Below are 18570 nucleotides of genomic sequence, written 5' to 3'. Positions count from 1 at the left end.
GTTGGTTTTTTTTTGGGCCTTTATGAGTTAAGAGGCTGAGTATGTATTTTATCAGAGATCACGATGACAAGAAAGCAGCGGTAAAACAGAGAAATTACAAGCAGCGCTGATAAGCAAATAAACGATATTAATCTTTCTCTAAAGATTTCAGTGGAAATTAGAGAAATGACACATAAGCAGGTTTGATCAGGCTGTCAAAGAGAAACGTATGGCTTTTATCATATGTAAGGAACTATGACTTTCTCTACAATTAGGTTTAATTATAACCTCAGATACTAAGACAGACTATAATTGCCGGTGACACACAGTGATCAATATGTCAGGAAAAGGTCACAGACTCTTCAGTTACGCAGTATGAAAGGCTGACAAGTGAAGAAACAGGTTTTTGTTTGGTTTTTTTAATATCTAGACTGTCTACAAGTACGTGGGTGCCAACTCAATTTGGATTTTTATACATTAAAAGAAGGAAAAAACCCCAAATCTAACAGTCAATTTAATCACCTGCCGACTGCACCTTTTAAACAGAACGTGACTCTAATGGTTGGTGACTTAAAAGTGCAGCGTGAACCAGCTTGTGAGACACCAGTGTTTGTTTGTGGAGGTGATTTCCACGCTGAAGCAACATCAGACCGACACGGAGGGATTTTTAACGCAGCTCTCTGGCTCCATCTACTGGACTGTCTGGAGAGACTTTCCTTTCAACAGTTCAAAGACTCAAAAAATATGTTTGTTGTTTTTATTTGTGTGTGTGTGTGTGTGTGTGTGTGTGTGTGTGTGTGTGTGTGTGTGAGAGAGAGAGAGAGACCTGGTATATCCTGAAGGGGATGTATCTGAAGCCTCCTTCCTCAGTGGGATATTCCATCAGTTTCCTGTTCATGGCCCAGAACTGGTCGAATTTATCTGCAGCAAACACACAAACACACATAGAGACTCGTAAAGACACTGCAAAATATCCCGAGCAATGATGAGACCAGACATGTTTCTTTAATAAAATGTTCATCATCCTTCTTCTAGATGCATCAACAACAACAACATTGTTTTTTACATCCTTGTAGCTCGCCTTAAGTCACTTAAAAGTTTCTAATGCAATGAAAAATCTGTGTATGTTGTGGAAAACGGCAGCAGGTAGAAGTATGTGTGCATGTGCTAAAATATGAATAAAGAGTTGTACTACACTCCTGTCCCTCTACACGGAGGTCAAAGGTCAGTGATGGAGGAGCATCAATGTCCTTGCTAACACAAGAGCTCGAGCTTTTTTTTTTTGGTTGAAATGTTTCATCATCCAAAAACAATCCCACCCCAGCATGTGCTGGTTTCAAACCCTCCCATCCTCCCCTTTGCCTCTCGCTTTCACACAAAACCTTCTGTTTTTCTCTCTCTCCTGGATGAAAGTTTGAGCCATCTCTGTTTTCTCGCTCTCTGTTTCTGATCTCTCTTTTGGATGTGAAAGTTTTGGTTTAGATAAGGTTTCGTCTCTCACTTTCATATGTAACAGGTAGGGGGGACCGACTCCTTCTGTTGGATTAGCTTAGCATCATTCAAGTCATGTCCGCTTCTCTGTTTACTGTAGTTAGAAATACGATGGTTAAAAATAGAAACAAATGAACACCTGAAACATTTTAAAGCAGTTCACACAGTCTTCTATTCCTCTCTGCGTCCTAAATTAAAGTTTTTGTCTTTTTTAATGGATTAAGATGTGAAATTTCTCTCTCTGTTTCTGCTCTCTTTACGTGAGGACTCTGTTTCAGGGGAAAGTGGAAGCGAGATAAGCAGCTGATGTTTATGAGTGTGAAGCCTTTTGGGTGCTGCGAACCCGCTCAAAACGTTCTCAGCGTCACATGCACGCCCATAAAGAAAATAAGGGATCACGTCTGCATTTTTCTGCCCATTATTAATTACCGTATTTCATGATTTGTCCAATAAAACGTACGTGAATTTGTATTTGCCGCTGCTGTTTGCTGTTAATGCAACATTTCCTCCACCTGGTTCGCATTAAAAGCCTTAAAGTCAGTTCAAAGGAGTTTAAAACATTCACTTCCCTGGAAGGCTTTTTGTTAGGAAACATCTTCAGGAAGTGTCTAGTTTCACAAACATCAGCTTTTTATTTCTTTATAGAATGAAAATAGCAAAATATGTGTTACATGTGTTACCAAACATTTTTCTTGTCTTTATCCTAAAAAAAACCCCCAGTAGTGCACATTATTATTTGAGGATTTGCAAGTTTATGAAGTAGTGAAATTAGAGATGCTAGTGACATCATCGAGTTGGAAGCCTGGACTGCTGACGTTACACAACAGGAGAGCAGTGAACGCACCGTTTTCACTGTTTTCACCAAAACTTCACCAAACAGTATAATGACAGTTTATTTAAATAATAAGCCAAAAACAACTTCAGGCACTCATGCATGTAGGAAACTGTTGATATTTTTCATTTTATAAACTAAACAATTGATGGATTTATTGATTATATAAACAGCAGATTAACCAGTAATGAAAATAATCCTCAGTTGCAGCCTCATGCACATTTCAGCTTCAGGAAAGTAAATGATTGGTGCAGAAAATAAAGAGTTATCGTGTGCTGATAATTATTAATTCATAAGGAGGAGGGGCACTATAATTATAGATCAACAACAAGGTGACTTATCTGTTTCTGATTGGCTCAGAGAGCAGCTACATCAACTTGACCTAGAACTTGACCTTCAGTGATTCCAGGAATCTCTCACCAAATGTCAGGTTTTACTTTTCAAAGACCTTCAAACCTCAACCTCAGGAATCCATCTCATCACCCCCCCCCCCCTCCTCCCTCCCCTCATCAAACCCCCTGCTCCCACATCACAAGCTTCCCACAGTGACCCCTCCCCTTTGTGACCCCTCTTCTTCTTCTTCTACCAGTAGGAAGTAAACCTGGGTAGATGTGTTGTGGGTGTTTTGGGTGGGAGACGTTATGGAGGCGGAGGCTTCAAAGACCGCTATCAGATTTAAAAAAAAAAAAAAAAAAGAGCTTTGTAAGTGTGTGTGCAAGTAAGTGTAGGTGTATGAGCTGCAGAGACAACATGTGTGCATCAGAGTGTTAATGAGTGAATGTGTGACTGTATGATTGTGTGTCACTTCCCTTAGCAGCAGCTGCTTGTGGTCTTTCTTCTTTGAAATGTGAGTGTGTGTGAGAGTCTGTGTGTGCATGTCTTACCGTTCTGCAGGCCCATCCACAGCTGCTTGTGGTCTTTTTTTCTTTGAAATGTGTCGACGTGTGTGTGTGTGTGTGTGTGTGTGTGTGTGTCTTACCGTTCTGCAGGCCCATCCACAGCTGTTTGTGGTCTTTCTTCTGCATGTCGTTGACGACTTGGCTCTTGTGTTTGAGCGCGTCGGCCTCCTTGATGCTGGACATGAAGTGAGCCTCGATCACGGAGTTGGACGAGCAGTGCAGCAGGTCGCTCTCTGGAAAATTCTGACGCACGTTCACAAGAGAAAAAAAAAAAGTATCTTATTAGAAGCTGCTGGGTTTGTCCAATTTCACTGAACACTGAAGTGTTGTGGATCCTGTGCATGCAATTGTCTCCTACCTTAAAGTGCACAGTGATGCTCCAGGGTAAGACGGTGTTGGAGGCATGGAAGTCAAACAGAACTCCTATTGGATAGTGCCTGAACCAGGAAATGCACATAGGAAATAATGTTATTGGTGAAAACCCTGATGGATTGCTATCAACTCAACATCACAGTCAAGACTTCAGTTCTTGTAGGTCTTCAGGAAAGACAGGAAACTGGTGTTATACTCCTATTAATGGCTGGATAATCTTTACACATGTTTTATCAGCCAACTAGAGCCTGACAACCACCTACGACCTCCAAATCAAAAGTTTCTAAATCTAACAAACCTTTTGCAGCAAAGGTCTCAATACAATTATTTGTCATCTTTTTCAAAAAACCATCAAACTGCATTGGTGTCCATGTAATCATTCCTCCTGTTCATACTGGATATTAAAAGATCCTTCATATGTGTTTTTCAATGTCAGTGATAGAGGATAAACAGTCATTTAAAAGTAGACGTGAAGTTTATATGAGTCTTCAGCAGTCTGAGTTAGTTATATCAAGTGGATATCTGACACATTTACAGTCTTTTTAACATCAAATTCCTTCTTTGTGTTTCCCTGTTGAGCTGCAGGTGGAAGTATAGTAACAAAAAGAGGGACTCTGACACTAAAAACACTGTAATGTTGAAAGATATCTACTTGATTTGACTCATTTGGACGCTGAAGCTTCATATTAGCTTCAGATAAACTTTTAAATACATTTTTTGCACAGAAGGAGGACTGTGGATTTTGTCTTCCATCACTTCCATTGTAAGGTCATTATGAAGGGATCTTCTAATGGTCAGTATGAACAGGAGGAATGATTACAGCAAGAAAAACAGGTTTCAGTGTTCATTTGGGTTCCTGACTGTTAAGACAGACTTGAAAAATTGTGAACCTCTCCTTTAAAATGGACTGTTTGTCAAAAAATTAAAAAGGTCTAACATTTACAATGATTTGAAATTTGAAAGGCTTCAGTCAACATTTTCATATCTTTCCCATGATAACAAATTATTGAATGACTATCAACACTGACATCTGTTCATTTCCTCTAATGTGGTTTTACTGGTATAACTACGACTCCGGCCAAACAGCTTCTTTATCTTTAGTTTTGCGAATAGTGACGCCTTGTGGCAGAACTTTGCTACTGCGACTGAGGTCAGACAGGAAACTGGTGGTTAACACCAGCTGAGGCTTCTCTGCTGGCTGTGAATGAATGGACTCACCAGTGACTCAAGTTGCAGGTGGTTTGAATAGACGGTTATGATACTGACTGTGGATGCTATTTGTTCAAGAATGTGAATGTTTGTATTTAAACAGAACAAAAAACAGATTTTAGCAGTTTGGGAAAAGCTTTATGAGGGGAATTTCTACAACAGTAAACTACTAAACTAGATAATGTTTATATCTTACATGATAAGAAGAGATCATGATAAGATCCTGATGTAAAAGTTGCTCTACTGAGATGTTTTTGGCGATCAGTTCATCCACTGATCAGTCTCTCACCATTTGAGCGGCGTCCCTTCGTACTCGAACCACATCTCCTCCACTTCCTCGGCCCTCATCACCTTGAGGAAATGTTTCTTCACCTTGTCGGTGACCAGAGTCAGGTAGCTCACCCTGGGTAACAGCAGCTGGGAGAGAGGAGAGAGAGGAGAGAGAGAGAGAGAGAGAGAGAGAGAGAGAGAGGAAGAGAGCCATTATTAAAACAGTACAGTCTGTTTTTTGTATGCTGCACTGGCACTGCAGCTTTTGTGACATTAACAAATAAGCAGAATGTGTTTTTAGTCTGTGTCTGCGTGCTTTTATGTGCATTCGGATTTAAATCCAAAGCTCTGGGTTATATGAAGGAACAAGGAAAGCATAAAAGGTTAATTGTTCATAAAAACATTGGCATAAATGTCACCTGATCAAAATGAGCAACAGGCACTGGAGCAGGCAGATTGGCTGTTTCTCTTTAGATACTTAATCTGAATTAAACCATGACTTCTCATCAATAAATGTGGAATTATCCTTTACAATCACATATTAAACCAACAGCAAAAAATACAGTCATGCATAGAACTAGAAGAGTTCACTAAATAGAGTGCAGACCTCCACCAGGTGTGTCTGGTCTCAAGTTGTGTTTAAGATGCATAATGTAATTGTATTATAAGTGGGTTCACCTCACTGTATAAACTTAATAAGGTAACAATAAACGGGATAATAAGTCCAAACGTCTCAATTTAAATATTTTGTTATTTATTTAGAGCATTTTGTTGTGACACACCACACAAAATAAAACCTGTCCCTTCCTTCCTCTCCCCTCCCAGACAAAGAAGAGCTCAATCTCACTCAGTTGTCCCTGTCGACTCCCTTACAGTCAATATGGAGGCGAAGCTAACAAAAACAGGGATTGATTCATCTCGTATCGTGTCGTTCCAAACTTTAGTGGATCATAACATATCTGGTGTGGAGTTGATCTGCGGATGTTCAAGATGAGACCAAACTTTTCTATAGATGTCTGTTTTTGAACCACGACAAAGACCAAAACCTGGTCTGTAACAGACTTGTTTTTAGCCTTTTACTGCGGTTCTCTACCGGCTGGTTAAGAGGAATGAGGAGTCAGCAGTCAATGGCGGTTATAAAACGTGTTATAAAGTAGGTTTTTCAACATAAGTGTCATAAATGTGCACAAAAACTATTAGGCTGATGGATCCAGTAGTATGCCAGATTAGCAGCAGACACACACACACACACACACACACACACACACACACGACCAAACACATAAGCTTACATCTGGCGGAGATTAAAAAACAACCGCATAAAAGACAGCTATGTATAAAATCATCTATGAGATGAAAAGACTCGTATTTTACCCGCTGATAGCACCAGCACAGTACTAAACAGATGTACTGCAATATGCTTACATACCTCAAAGTATTTGTGTTTACATGATTTCATTCATTTTGTTGTGTGGAGCAATGATGGGGAGGTTTGCTTTGTCTCGCTACATAAAAAGAGACTACTACTGCAAAATCATTAATATGTGAATTGTGTTCTTTCATTATTAGTGGTGGAGGGCTGCAAGCTGATATGCTTATTAAAAGTGAACAGATTACTGAGCCATTCTTCAACTTGCTTTATCTATCAACAACCTCCACTAGCGTCAGAAACTCGTAGGAGGAAATACAGTTCTTGCGGTGTCCATGTGGTACCTGCATAGCCTCCGTAGCTCTGACGGGTAGTTACATTTTTGAGGTTAACCTCAGCAATGGCGTAGTTACCGCATCTATGTAATTTCACTTCTTTAAATCAAGCAAGTCTAAACTCCTCTTCATACTGGATATTAAAAGATCTCCTTCAAATGTGCTTTCAATGTAAGTGACGGAGGCCAAAACCCACAGTGTGTCCACACAGTCATTTAAAAGTTGAAGCTTATATGAGTCTTCAGCAGTCTGAGTTAGTCATATCAAGTGGATATCTGACACATTTACAGTCTTTACAGCATCAAATTCCCTCTTTGTGTTTCCCTGTTGAGCTGCAGTGGAAGTATATTAACAAAAAGAGGGACTTTGGCACTAAAAAGACTGTAATGTTGAAAGATATCTACTTGATTTGACTCATTTGAACGCTGAAGCTTCATATTAGCTTCAGAAAAAACTTTTAAATATGATTACATTGTAAGTGCATTATGAAGGGATCTTCTAATGGTCAGTATGAACAGGAGGAATGCAAATGCAACAGCAAGAAAAACCTGTTTCAGTGTTCACTTGGGCTCCTGACTGTTGTTTTAAGACAGACTTGAAAAACTGCGAACCCGTCCTTTAACTTAGATCTCAAAGTTTGTGGCCATGTTAAGTCAGAGAGTGACAGCACTTACATAGTAGGGCTCGGCCTCTCTCTCAGTAACCTCATCCGGGTTCAGGGTGAAGCAGGTGGGGATCCGGCCGAACCAAACGTCTCTCAACACGTCCTTGTCATCTGCCATACTGCTGCAGCTCCCAGCGGCACATAAAGAACGGCAGCTACAAACACAGATCCTTAAGTCCACAAGCAGAGAGCTTCCTGTTGTCAACAACAGAGCAGAGCAGACTGGTTAGCATTAAGGAGAAACTTTCACCAAATCAAGCAGGCGATGCAGCATAAGCCACCACTTTGACACAAGTAATCCAGCTAACGATAAGCCACATGTGTCTTTATTCATTTTTCAGGGGAGTTATTATTTAGTTATAATCCTGCTAGACTTCCAAACTGTCAAACTACGCAGCTTTAATCCAAAACTGACGTTAGCTTCACGGCTAGGTGAGCTAACTTAGCTAGTGGAAACAAACCTTGGAATAAACAAATATGCTAGCCTCCTGCGTAAAGTTGTTACTGCCCCGCCAACTGAAATGTCGTGTGTATGAGAGAGAGTAAGAGGTGGTGATATAAGAGAAAACCTTACTTTTTGTTGATGTTTAGCAGTCAGCTTGAATGGAAGAAGGGCCGTGTCGGTCGGTGTTGTCATGCCCCTGCTGTCACCGTGAAAACAGCTGAAAAAAAAAACCCATTCACCGCAGAATAGCAACCCCTAGCGACTGCTCTCTTTACTGCAATAACGGCAAAAACACGTTTTACTTCGCTATGTTTTTAGCATTATTGGTACGTATGAAATAAAGACAACGTTATATTTAAATATCACACGTCTTACATGTTTTAAAGAGCATGCAGGTCGTATATTTTCATTGAAAAACCGAGACGTATTTGTAAACCGACTGTGGACGCGTCACCAGCATGCGACGTTGCACGTGTTTCGGTGTAACGAGTGACCGCGTTAACTGGTGACTTCCGGCCCAATGCTTCCTGTGGTTACTCGTAGTTTTGTTTTGTTTTTTAAGATCTTCTTTAATTTAATAATGACAATAATAATAATAATAATACATTTAATTTTTATCGCACTTTTCATTCATAGTGAAACTCAAAGTGCTACAGTATTAATAATATAGAACACAATATATTACATTTTAACAAAACTACACGTACAGTTCCAGTCAGAGAATACACAATAAGTGATAATAAGTATTATCAGCTTGATGTAGTTAAAGTATTGCAGTAAAAGTAGTGTTTTGGTCCCTCTGACTGACATATTATTACTGAAGCATCAGTGTGTAAGCAGCATGTTACTGTTGTAGCTGCTGTTAGTTTGAACCACTTTATATACAGTTAGCTAGTTTTGTCCAGTGGTTCCCAACCTAGGGGTCTGGACCCTCCAAAGGGTCACCACATAAGTCTGAGGGGTCGTGAGATGATTAATGGGAGAGGAAAGAAGAAAAAACAAAGTTCTGATACACAAATCTGTTTTCAGTTTTCAAACTTTTTCTCTAATCTTTGATTTTTGCTGAAATATTGGATCATTTAAACATTTATTGAAATGAAAGCATGTGAGAAGTTTAGAGGGAAAAATCACTATTTGGTGGAGCTGTTAACAACTCATAGACATGTGAAATGTGACCCCGACTACACACTGCTTTATGTAAGGCCTCACATTCTAAAAAGGTTGGAAACCACTGGTTTCATCTTTAACAATGTGTTGTATTTTAAAAGCTTGTTATATTATCCATTGTGTCAAATCTTCATCTGAAAAGTAACTAAAGCTGTCAAATAAATGTAGTGGAGTAGAAAGTACAATATTTCCCTCTGAAATGCAGTGGAGTGGAAGTATAAAGTAGCATCAAATGGAAATAGTCAAGTAAAGTACAAGTACCTCAAAAATATACTTAAGTACAGCACTTGAGTAAATGTACTTAGTTACTTTCCACCATTGTTATAACTGCACTGCCAATTTATAGGCTGTTTTGTTTCCTACATTATTAAAAAAAAGTTACGAGAGGTGAATGCCTCTTAATGAGCACAATAAAGTATATATTTGAAATGAATTAAAGTCAAATTAAAGGCTTTCACGAGGACACCTACGAACATCTGTTCGTGTTTTCCGTCACTACGAGCAACAACGGACGCACCCGGCTGAGAGTCACCAGTGAACACGGTCACTCGTTTAACCGAAACACCGGGCTGTTTGGGTTCCGTTGTGTCCATAGGTAGCTTCAAGAATGGATAAAAAACTGGAGACTGATAACCTGGAAATGCGTCTACAGGCGCTGGAGAGTCGTATATACGGCGAGAGAAGAAACAAAAGTGGAAAACCCGTCAAGGTTTGTCCAGAATAATGTCTGTCGTGACGTATGGGGCGAGTCAAGGAGCTAGCTTGCTGTTAGCCTGGCAGAGCTAACGATAGCGCTGTCACTGGTAATGAGTGAACGCCCTATTGTTAATTTTATACACATTAGCTGTGCTTGAAGTATTCAGAATAAGTTAAGTAGAAATTGTGACAGCTACTCACCCTACTGTTGGCATAAATACAACGTTACTGTTTTAGACGTAAGAATGCGTTTTCCTACTTTTTCAGTACAAATACCGACATAATGATCAACTATATGCACGTCCGTATCGTTATTGTGCTGCTATTTGAGCTGGGCAGGGCTGCAACTAACCATTGTTTACGTTATCGATTAAAGGTCAGGTTCACATTTCTCAAGCCTGTCTTAAAACAACAGTCAGGTGCACCAATGAACATTTAAACATGTTTTTCTTGCCATAATCATCCTTCCTGTTCATACTGACCATTAGAAGTGATGGAAGACAAAATCCACAGTTCTCCTTTTATGCATTTTATGTATATAAAAGTGTTTCTGAAGCTAATATGAAGCTTCAGCCGTCCAAATGAGGCAAATCAAGTAGATATCTTTCAACGTCACAGTACTTTTTAGTGCCAAAGTCCCTCTTTTTGTTACTATACTTCCACCACAGCTCAACAGGGAAACACAAAGAGGGAATTTGACGCTAAAAAGACTGTAAATGTGTCAGATATCCACTTGATATGACTACCTCAGACTGCTGAAGCCTCATATAAGCTTCACATCAACTTTTAAATGGATTTTGGCCCCCATCACTTTAATTAAAAGCACATTTGAATGATCTTTTAAGAGCCAGTATGAACAGGAGGAATGATTACAGCGAGGAAAACCTCTCTCAGAGTTCATATGGACACCTGGATGTCTATTATTTTGGCGATTAATCAAATGGTTTGGTCCATAGAAAAATGTCAGAAAATGGTGAAAAATGCTGATAACTGTTCCCCAAACCCCTCAGATGTCTCCTTTGTCCCGACCATCAGTCCACAACTCAAAGATATTCAGTTTACCATCATGGAAACCAGAAAATATTTACATTTGAGAAACTGGAACCAGAGATTTTGGACATTGTGTACTCCCTACAAATGATAATTTATCAAAATGTTGGTCATTCATTTAATAGCTGGCAACTAATTGATTAATTGACTAATCATTGCAGCTCTATATCTGGTGGAGCTTTCATATTAGTTGTATGAGTTATTTAACGGGAAAATTGGACATCAGCTGTTCCAGTTTCTTAAATGGGACGATATGCTGTTGTAAATTCCATAATTTTAGATTTGATTTATTGATCAGACTAAACAAGCAAATTAACGACGGGGCCTTGGGTTCGGTGAACTTGAAATGGATTTTTTTTATAGATTAAAGGGGTACATGAATAATGCAAAAACACAAGATACGTGATGTGGCCTCTGTTGAAGAAAAAAAAATGATATGATGATGAGATATGACGACCAAGCAGAGAGACGCACTCATTAAAAGTAAAAGCTCAGATGATGTTCACTGTGATTTATTACCTGTTTCAAGCAAGTTTGAAATCTCTGAGGATTGAGTGTAATACTGCATTGAGATGAAACCAAGTCACTGCTTTCCAGGATTTTTGGAAAACACATTTATAATAATAATCATAATCTTTATTTATAGAGAACTTTTCAAAATCCATGTTGCAAAGTTCTTTACAAAGGCACCAAAAAAATAATAAAACCAATTCAGTGTACGATAACACAAGAGGAAATTTAAAAGAAATAAAAGACAGCTCAAAGAAAATACAAACTCTAGTTAAATCAGGAAAGACTCTCTGATAAAAATATGTTTTTAGGAAGAAACTTAGAAGAAATCACTAACTCAGCCAACCTTATTTTCTTGGGCAGGTCGTTCCAGAGCCTCTGATTATCAATCAGAATCTCTGGCATATGATTTTAAAAAGTGTGGTCCTTTTGAGCCTCAGAGTGGGATGTTTCATCAGAGCATCATATGATGTGAAAAACACTGAACATACAAAAGAGGCATTGAAGTAGACTTGTTTCCTGTTTTGTTTTTTGTTTTTCTTCAGGGGAGAAAGTGCCACAATATGTTAACTCAAGTAGTGTTTTACATTTATAATTGTTGTGTTTAAATTGAGTTTAAATTACAAGTATTAATGTATTGTTAACTTGGGGGGAAAAAAAGATGTTAATTCTCAATATATTCACAGAGAGACCTAAAATGTAGATGCTACAAGTATGCATAAGCAAATGTGTGCATAAGCATCGTCTGCAGCTCTTCATCGGACATCTCACTGTGGCAGTTTCTCCTCCTAGAATTATCTCTAACTGATTCATTTAAAAAAAAAATAGCTCAAATATCCACGGCTCTTGTTGTGTAGACCTGTTTATTTTGTGTAGACCTGTTTTTAGGACAGCTAAGGGAGCTCCGCAAATTCGGTTATAAATTTAATTTCCTAGAAATTCTTCACAATAAAAGTTATTGTGTCATTTAAAAGCTCTTAATACAAAGCAGCAAAATCAACAAATGTTGGGTTTTCATCAGCAGTAACTTAACACGATACAGCTGAAACCGATCGGAAGACAGTAAAATAAAGCAGCTGTTGAAAAGGAAAAACAGGAGAGAAACTAAACTTTAAAAAACCCAGAGATTCAGTTAGAAGCCACAAAAGTATTGAGCTGAACACAGAAAACAGCTTTCTCTCTGGTCTCCAACACAGACACACACATTGAGTCTGCAACGTACCGCTTGTTTGAGGGGGAGGAAGTGGGGGTCGTCACAGGTTGGCTGCGGTCGGCCCTGCCAGCGAGCAGGACCCCAGCTGTGAGGCTGTAATGGAGACGCGTTTTATCACGGCTCGGCACGGCTCAAGCAGACCAACCTGGGCTAGTGGAAAAACCCTTTAAGATGATCTTAGTGCCATTTTAACACTAGGGAGTAAGATCATCCCACTTTGACAGACTCATCATGTATCCTCATGTTCCTTTGACGGCGATGACCTCTGCAGTCCTCAAGGGGGCGACACAGGGCAAATCAGAGCAGAAAGTGCACAAGACTACTTCACTGTGTCGCCACCTACTGTAGCACCCTGCTACACTTGAACTTGAGCTTTTGTGTTTGTGTACTATGTTAGGAATAGTACCACATATTACACAAAAAGGTGTAATGAAATCAGCTCTAATGACTCTTGTGTACCTTCTGTCCTGCAGTGTGCAGAGTCTTTGACCAGGATTCAGGCGGGTCTGACCAACACGGCCAACAAGAGAGAACGAGTCAAGATTTTGCACAAGAAGAGTGAGTGACAGGCTGGGTTGGTTCAGCTTTGACAGCCTGGATTAAAAGATTATCATAACTTTATTCATTTATGTATTTATTTTTCATGTTACTCAGAAAGGATCCTACTTCACATTTATAGTTATCCATGCACGTGTTGTGTATTGTTTTCCATGGAGCTGCTCTAATATCTACAATAATGAAATATTGTCACTCAATGAGCTCACTGAACATTAAAAACGCTGATATAAAATGGCAAAAGTGCAGCAAAGTGAAGTGAAAAGGTCTAAAATTCAAAATGTCACAACAGTGTTTGCAGGAGTTATTCTGTAGTCAGAGTTCAGACCGTGTTTGGTGAGTCTTTGATCATATTTATTGATGCTGTGGTGCAGTTGAGGACCTGCTGAAGTACCTGGACCCGCAGTTCACCGAACACATCACTGTACCTGACACCATGAAGCTGGAGTTCATCCTCGCTGGTAAGAACCAGGAGGACTCTGGGATAGATAAATCAAATAAAAAATAACAACTGCACTCAAATTTATCTTGGATATTGTTTGCTTTTATTATTTATTTACTGCCTATGAAGCCAAATTGTATTTCTCATTATAGCCTAACATTTGTTGTTTGCAATGTTTTTAGTCTATAATATTAGTATAAGTCATCACAAAAACAAGGAGACTAAAAGAGAAACTCACATCGGATACAGTGCTGACTTTGATGCTGTTGCTGTGTGTTTGTGTGCACAGAGGAGGACTTCCTGCTCTCCCAGGCTGCTTTACTGGAGCAGGTCAGCAACCTGCAGCCGCTGCTGGACAGCTCGTACATCAGAGGTGAGTTTCACCTGGTAGGACATCATGCATATCAAGAACAAATCAACAGCTACTCTGTGATTTTACACCTTGACAGCAAGAGTATGTGAGCGCTCGTGTTCACTGTCGTTCGCCTGTTTGGTAACCAAGTGTCTCAAAATAATGAATTAAAGAATAAAGAAGAGATTTGGCTAAAATTTGTTGGACAAGTCAGCTTGTTTGTTTTTTTTCAAGTTACATCAATTAAGTGGTGTCATTTTCTGCAAGGTGTGCTGCTAAAGAGTGTATTCATGTGTAGTTTTGTAGGAAATTTAAACCTGGAAGCTGAAAAGTAAAGTTTAGAATTCAGTCATGCAGCGCTGGCAAAGGTTTGAGATCTACGGAGTGAAAACTGTATCTGCCTGGTTAAATTTGACGTGTTAGTTCATCTAAGGAATATCTTGATATTACTTTTCTGTGTATCTGTGTATCTCCAATTCACACGCGTGTCCTGCCTGCTCGCTGTAGTCCCTGCTCTGCTTCTAGTGCATCTGACCATATTTCAGATCTCGGTTATTTATACATGATCAAATTATTAGGGCTGTAGTTTCTCTTTTTCTCTCGTCTTTTTTAAAGTGAGTCAGGAAGCCGACAGCACAATCTACTTTACTTTTAACATTATCAAACAAAGAGAAATGTCCTCCCCTCGTCCTCGTCTGATCAGTCTGATCTCTGGCTGTGATTGGCCACCAAAGATGAGAGAAAAAGAGAGAGAGAGCAGCTGTGGTCGAGCGAGCTAGAGAGTGAATGAAGAGAGGGAGAGCTGGTAGTGAGAAAGCCGGTGAATCAGATCAATAAACCGCTATTTTCTGATTGTTTCACAGCAGTTACGTTCTAAAGTACAAATAAACACACCCACAACCCCCCCCCCCCCCCCCCACACACACACACCTCCCCGCTCGACCCTGCGGCTGAACGCCACACCGCCTGATTTGGTCTGAATACGGCCTTAGACCCAGCAGTCTCCAGTAGGTTCACGGGCGAGTTCAAAGTTGTAAAAACAACGGGGGTGTTTTGAATACGTTTTCACAGGTAATTTGTTAGTCTGTCCCTCCCGCCACAGGAAATAATGGATTAATCCTGGAAAGCCATTGATGTAGCACTTTGCTCCTTATGAAAGTAACACGGCGATTATTCGACCAATGAGAATTTAGTCGGACCAGAAGCATATCGACCAACTAGTCGACCAGCAGACTACAGCCCTACAAATTATTAGTTGTAAACTTTGAGGCAGCATTTTGTCATTGGGAGGAAAATTAATGTAACTTATGCGTTTATTTGAATTTCCATCCTTTTTATTCGGCGATGTCGTGTTTTTCAGCGGTGAACGGAGAGGAAACGCTACAGTATTGTATGTTTACCCCATCAACCACTGTGTTAACGGTGTTTCTGTTGTTCACAGGCGTACCCGAGCATGCTACCAAGCTGCAGCGTCTGTCACAGATTCACATCAAAGAGCAGGTAACCTCCTCTCCTTCTCGCTCTCCATCTGCCTCTTTATGTCTCTCTCTCATTAGGTTTTTATCTGTCGACTCCTCTCCTCCATGTTTGTCTGTGTTACAGGACCAAACTGAGGCTCAGTCCCAGGAAGTGAAGAAACTTTTTGAGGAATACAACAAAATGGTAACTTTACCTTTTTTATATTTTTGTGAAATAAAATTTTCCTTACAAACTATTTACATGTCATATGAATACTACATGTCATGTAATTAAAAACCTTCTTGTTGTGCTGTATTTTCTTGGGGATTAAAAAGACAGAATAATAACATATAAATACAGTAATAATTAAATTTGCAGCTAACTTGTCTGACTTTCTTCTCTTCTAAATCTAATGTTGACCTCTAATTGGCAGATGTTCCTGCTGTCCAAGCAGTTCACCCACTGGGACGAGACCCTGAGGAAGCTAGAGGAGGCCAAGGGTATCCGGCCTGTGGAGTAGTGACTGTCAACACTAACACACTTCTGATGAGGAGGAGGAGGATGATGATGATGATTAAGACTGCACTGTGGTGGGAGCTTTAGATCAGACAAGTGTTCCTTATGTAGCTTGTTCGCTGTACAGAAGTCAGTTTCTAAAAAGACATATTGAGTCATATTGAGTACAACAAAACTGAGATAAAGGGGGTCACAAAATCTCACTGTTTTATTTTTAACTGCTAATCGTTTTGTCACCAGGATTTAATTGAATCGGTTGATATTAGCTTGATATATTAATTGCCTCATTCCATGATGTTATTAACTTGTCAAGCAGATTTTATCTCTCCGCTGGTAATGGTTGTCAGTGAAATATCTGGGTTTCAATATGAGCTCAGATGTCCTGTATTGTCTGTATTAATAACAACTTATTTTGTCTCTCAAGAGTTCAAAGCCTTGTTGTAGCTAAAGACTGATGTGTCTCCTATCTGATAGTGGTGTTTCCCAAACAGTTATATTATACCATTCATAAAAAAACCCAGTCATACAGTAAAACTGGAATGTAAGGACTGGTGGAAATAATGTACAGGAGCTCGCCCTCATGTGACTCTTCATCAGCCGTCTGGAGGAACTCGCTCCCATCACGTGTCATGTGGTTCAGACAGCTCCGAGATGCTGTTGTTATTTATTTTTCAGACTGTAGAGCTTTTTATGCCCGTTTATTGACTTTACTTGTAATGCATTCCATCACTGCTTCCCTACTGCAAGCCAGTCACAAGACTTGTTATCCCGTTTTCCCTCATACACACACACACACACACACACACACACACACACACACACACACACACACACACACACACACACACATATACTCTTCAAGGCTTTAGTTATGTCCCTCTGGATGCCTCCTCACAAGATGAGTTGCATAAACTTAAATTAGCTTCATTATCGTACAGCATCACTGCAGTTGATACAATAAATATTACTTTTCTTGAACTATTCCAGTGTGTGATGTCTATTCTGTGTAGTATCTACAAACTGTTTAAAACTACAGACAGATTCAGGAATCTCTGTGTCTGTTAATCCAGAGTGTCCAAACAGTTTCCAACAGGTTATGGGTTCAGTTTCCACTCTCACCGAGTGTCTTCGTGTGGACACTGATGCTCCAAATGCTCACTTACTTCTCACTGAATGTCACATTGAATGTCAAAGCACCGGAGAACTGACTGAGAATGTTTTAATTTATGGTTAGAGGAAAAAGAGCGCTTGTGAGTGAAGCTAAATATGCATAAAGGAATAGTTTGACATTTTGGGAAGTAAGTTATTTGATTTGTTGATTTTAATAATGATGCTAGTCATTGCACTATTATGAATATAATGACTATGGCCAGTGCAATATTGATCAATCATATTTATGTGATTCATGTTCTCTTAATTTACACAGGAGTCAACATTTTATTTTGCTGTTAATATTCTTTTTAGGCCCTATTGTATTTTGTGTATTTGTTTGTTTCTTCTTTCTTTCTTATTCCGCCACTTCAGACCTAAGTTTGACCCCCTAAACATGCTCAAAAACTCACCAAATTGGCACACACATCAAGTCTGGTGAAATATTTGATAAAATGTAAAAATTAACCCCCAAAGTGCCAAAATGTGCTCTCTAGCAGCACCTATGTAACTAAAATGGCTGCCACGGCCCGTAGGAATGTTGTAGAGAGATCAAGCCAAAACAGAATTATTCGTCTCATCAAGAGCTACAAATCATATGCTGACACCCCTGACCTAAATCCAACAGGAAGTCCACAATTAGCCTTTCAAAATAAGACTTTTCCTCAATTTTGGCTCCTGAACAAACGCCATCTCCTCCGAGGGCGTTAATGGTATTGGCTTCAAACTTTAATAGATGACTTATGACACTGTGCTGAAAAAAAAGTTGTTAAAAACTTTGTAATAACTCCAACGGTTTGGACTTAATAAGCCCTGAAAGTTGCAGTGCCACATCACATCAAACGTACCCCTTACAATGTAAAACAATGGGGGAGGCATGGACTTTGTGTCAAATAGAGGCTTCTGACGTCTAAACTATAAGTATGACCACTTTCAAATCTGTATCAATGGATTCACCACGAAATTTCCTACTAAAAAAATATGATTTTTAATGTAAGATTTGGCCAAAGTCATGGGATTTATGAGGAGATTTCACAAGAAGAGTACTCTGAAATTCTCCTCTCCAACTGAGAGGTAGAGAGAGAGAATAGGAGGGGGGGGGCGGGGGGGGCGTTGAATGCAGCTCATTTTTAGTAGGATACAGCTGAAAGGTCTATATACATACAGTGCATTATATACAAACTTTGTATGAAGTTTGGTGTTATTATCATTTATTTTACAATAATTTATAATAATAATAAAACAATAAGTTTTATATGTATAATTCAGTAGTGGGGAAGACCTATGAGGGGAAGGGAAAAATGGAGTGAGGGTGACAGTTTATTGATAAAATGCTGTAGAAAAATAAAATCAAAACTAAAATTTGTAGCTCTGTACTGCAGTTTTTCCTTTCTTAGGGCCTGAGAACCTAGCGGTTCGCTCACACTCTCCATTCAAATATATATATGAGTATTTTTCTGTGTCCAGCTGCAGTTACTTATTGTCTCTACACACCTGATAGTACACATGTCAATCAAACTTTCACCAGGTCATGTGGGTTAAAAGTCTTTACTTTTCTAAAAAATAGACTTGATGAAAATTAGGAAATTAATTTGTT

General features: G+C 39.3%; 2 protein-coding genes across 4 annotated transcripts in view; one reads left to right on the top strand and one right to left on the bottom strand.

Annotated features, from left to right (window-relative positions):
- The window catches only part of atg5 (ATG5 autophagy related 5 homolog (S. cerevisiae)), a 41336-nt gene extending 32994 nt beyond the window's left edge, over positions 1 to 8342 (bottom strand). For 2 of the 3 annotated variants that reach the window (XM_042424809.1, XM_042424810.1), the window contains exons 1-6: positions 7995 to 8341; positions 7431 to 7615; positions 5072 to 5199; positions 3560 to 3638; positions 3282 to 3444; positions 806 to 900 (exon numbers count right to left, since the gene is read on the bottom strand). In XM_042424809.1, the coding sequence (XP_042280743.1) occupies positions 806 to 900; positions 3282 to 3444; positions 3560 to 3638; positions 5072 to 5199; positions 7431 to 7538 (573 nt within the window). In that variant the 5' untranslated portion in view covers positions 7539 to 7615; positions 7995 to 8341. Of the gene's footprint in view, positions 1 to 805; positions 901 to 3281; positions 3445 to 3559; positions 3639 to 5071; positions 5200 to 7430; positions 7616 to 7994 lie in introns of all 3 variants that reach the window. The other variant, XM_042424811.1, reaches the window with a different exon arrangement.
- Positions 8343 to 9556: 1214 nt separating this feature from the next.
- dctn3 (dynactin 3 (p22)) lies at positions 9557 to 16805 on the top strand. The gene is made up of 7 exons (XM_042424119.1): positions 9557 to 9741; positions 12975 to 13059; positions 13431 to 13517; positions 13788 to 13871; positions 15292 to 15350; positions 15453 to 15512; positions 15742 to 16805. The coding sequence occupies exons 1-7, from the start codon at positions 9640 to 9642 to the stop codon at positions 15826 to 15828; spliced, it is 564 nt and encodes a 187-aa protein (XP_042280053.1). The 5' UTR covers positions 9557 to 9639; the 3' UTR covers positions 15829 to 16805.
- Positions 16806 to 18570: the final 1765 nt, after the last annotated feature.

The sequence above is a fragment of the Thunnus maccoyii genome, chromosome 10, assembly GCF_910596095.1.
Source record: "Thunnus maccoyii chromosome 10, fThuMac1.1, whole genome shotgun sequence".
In the NCBI taxonomy this organism is placed as follows: domain Eukaryota; kingdom Metazoa; phylum Chordata; class Actinopteri; order Scombriformes; family Scombridae; genus Thunnus; species Thunnus maccoyii.
Note: the sequence above shows the minus strand (reverse complement) of the source record. Positions and strands in the feature narration are given on the sequence as shown.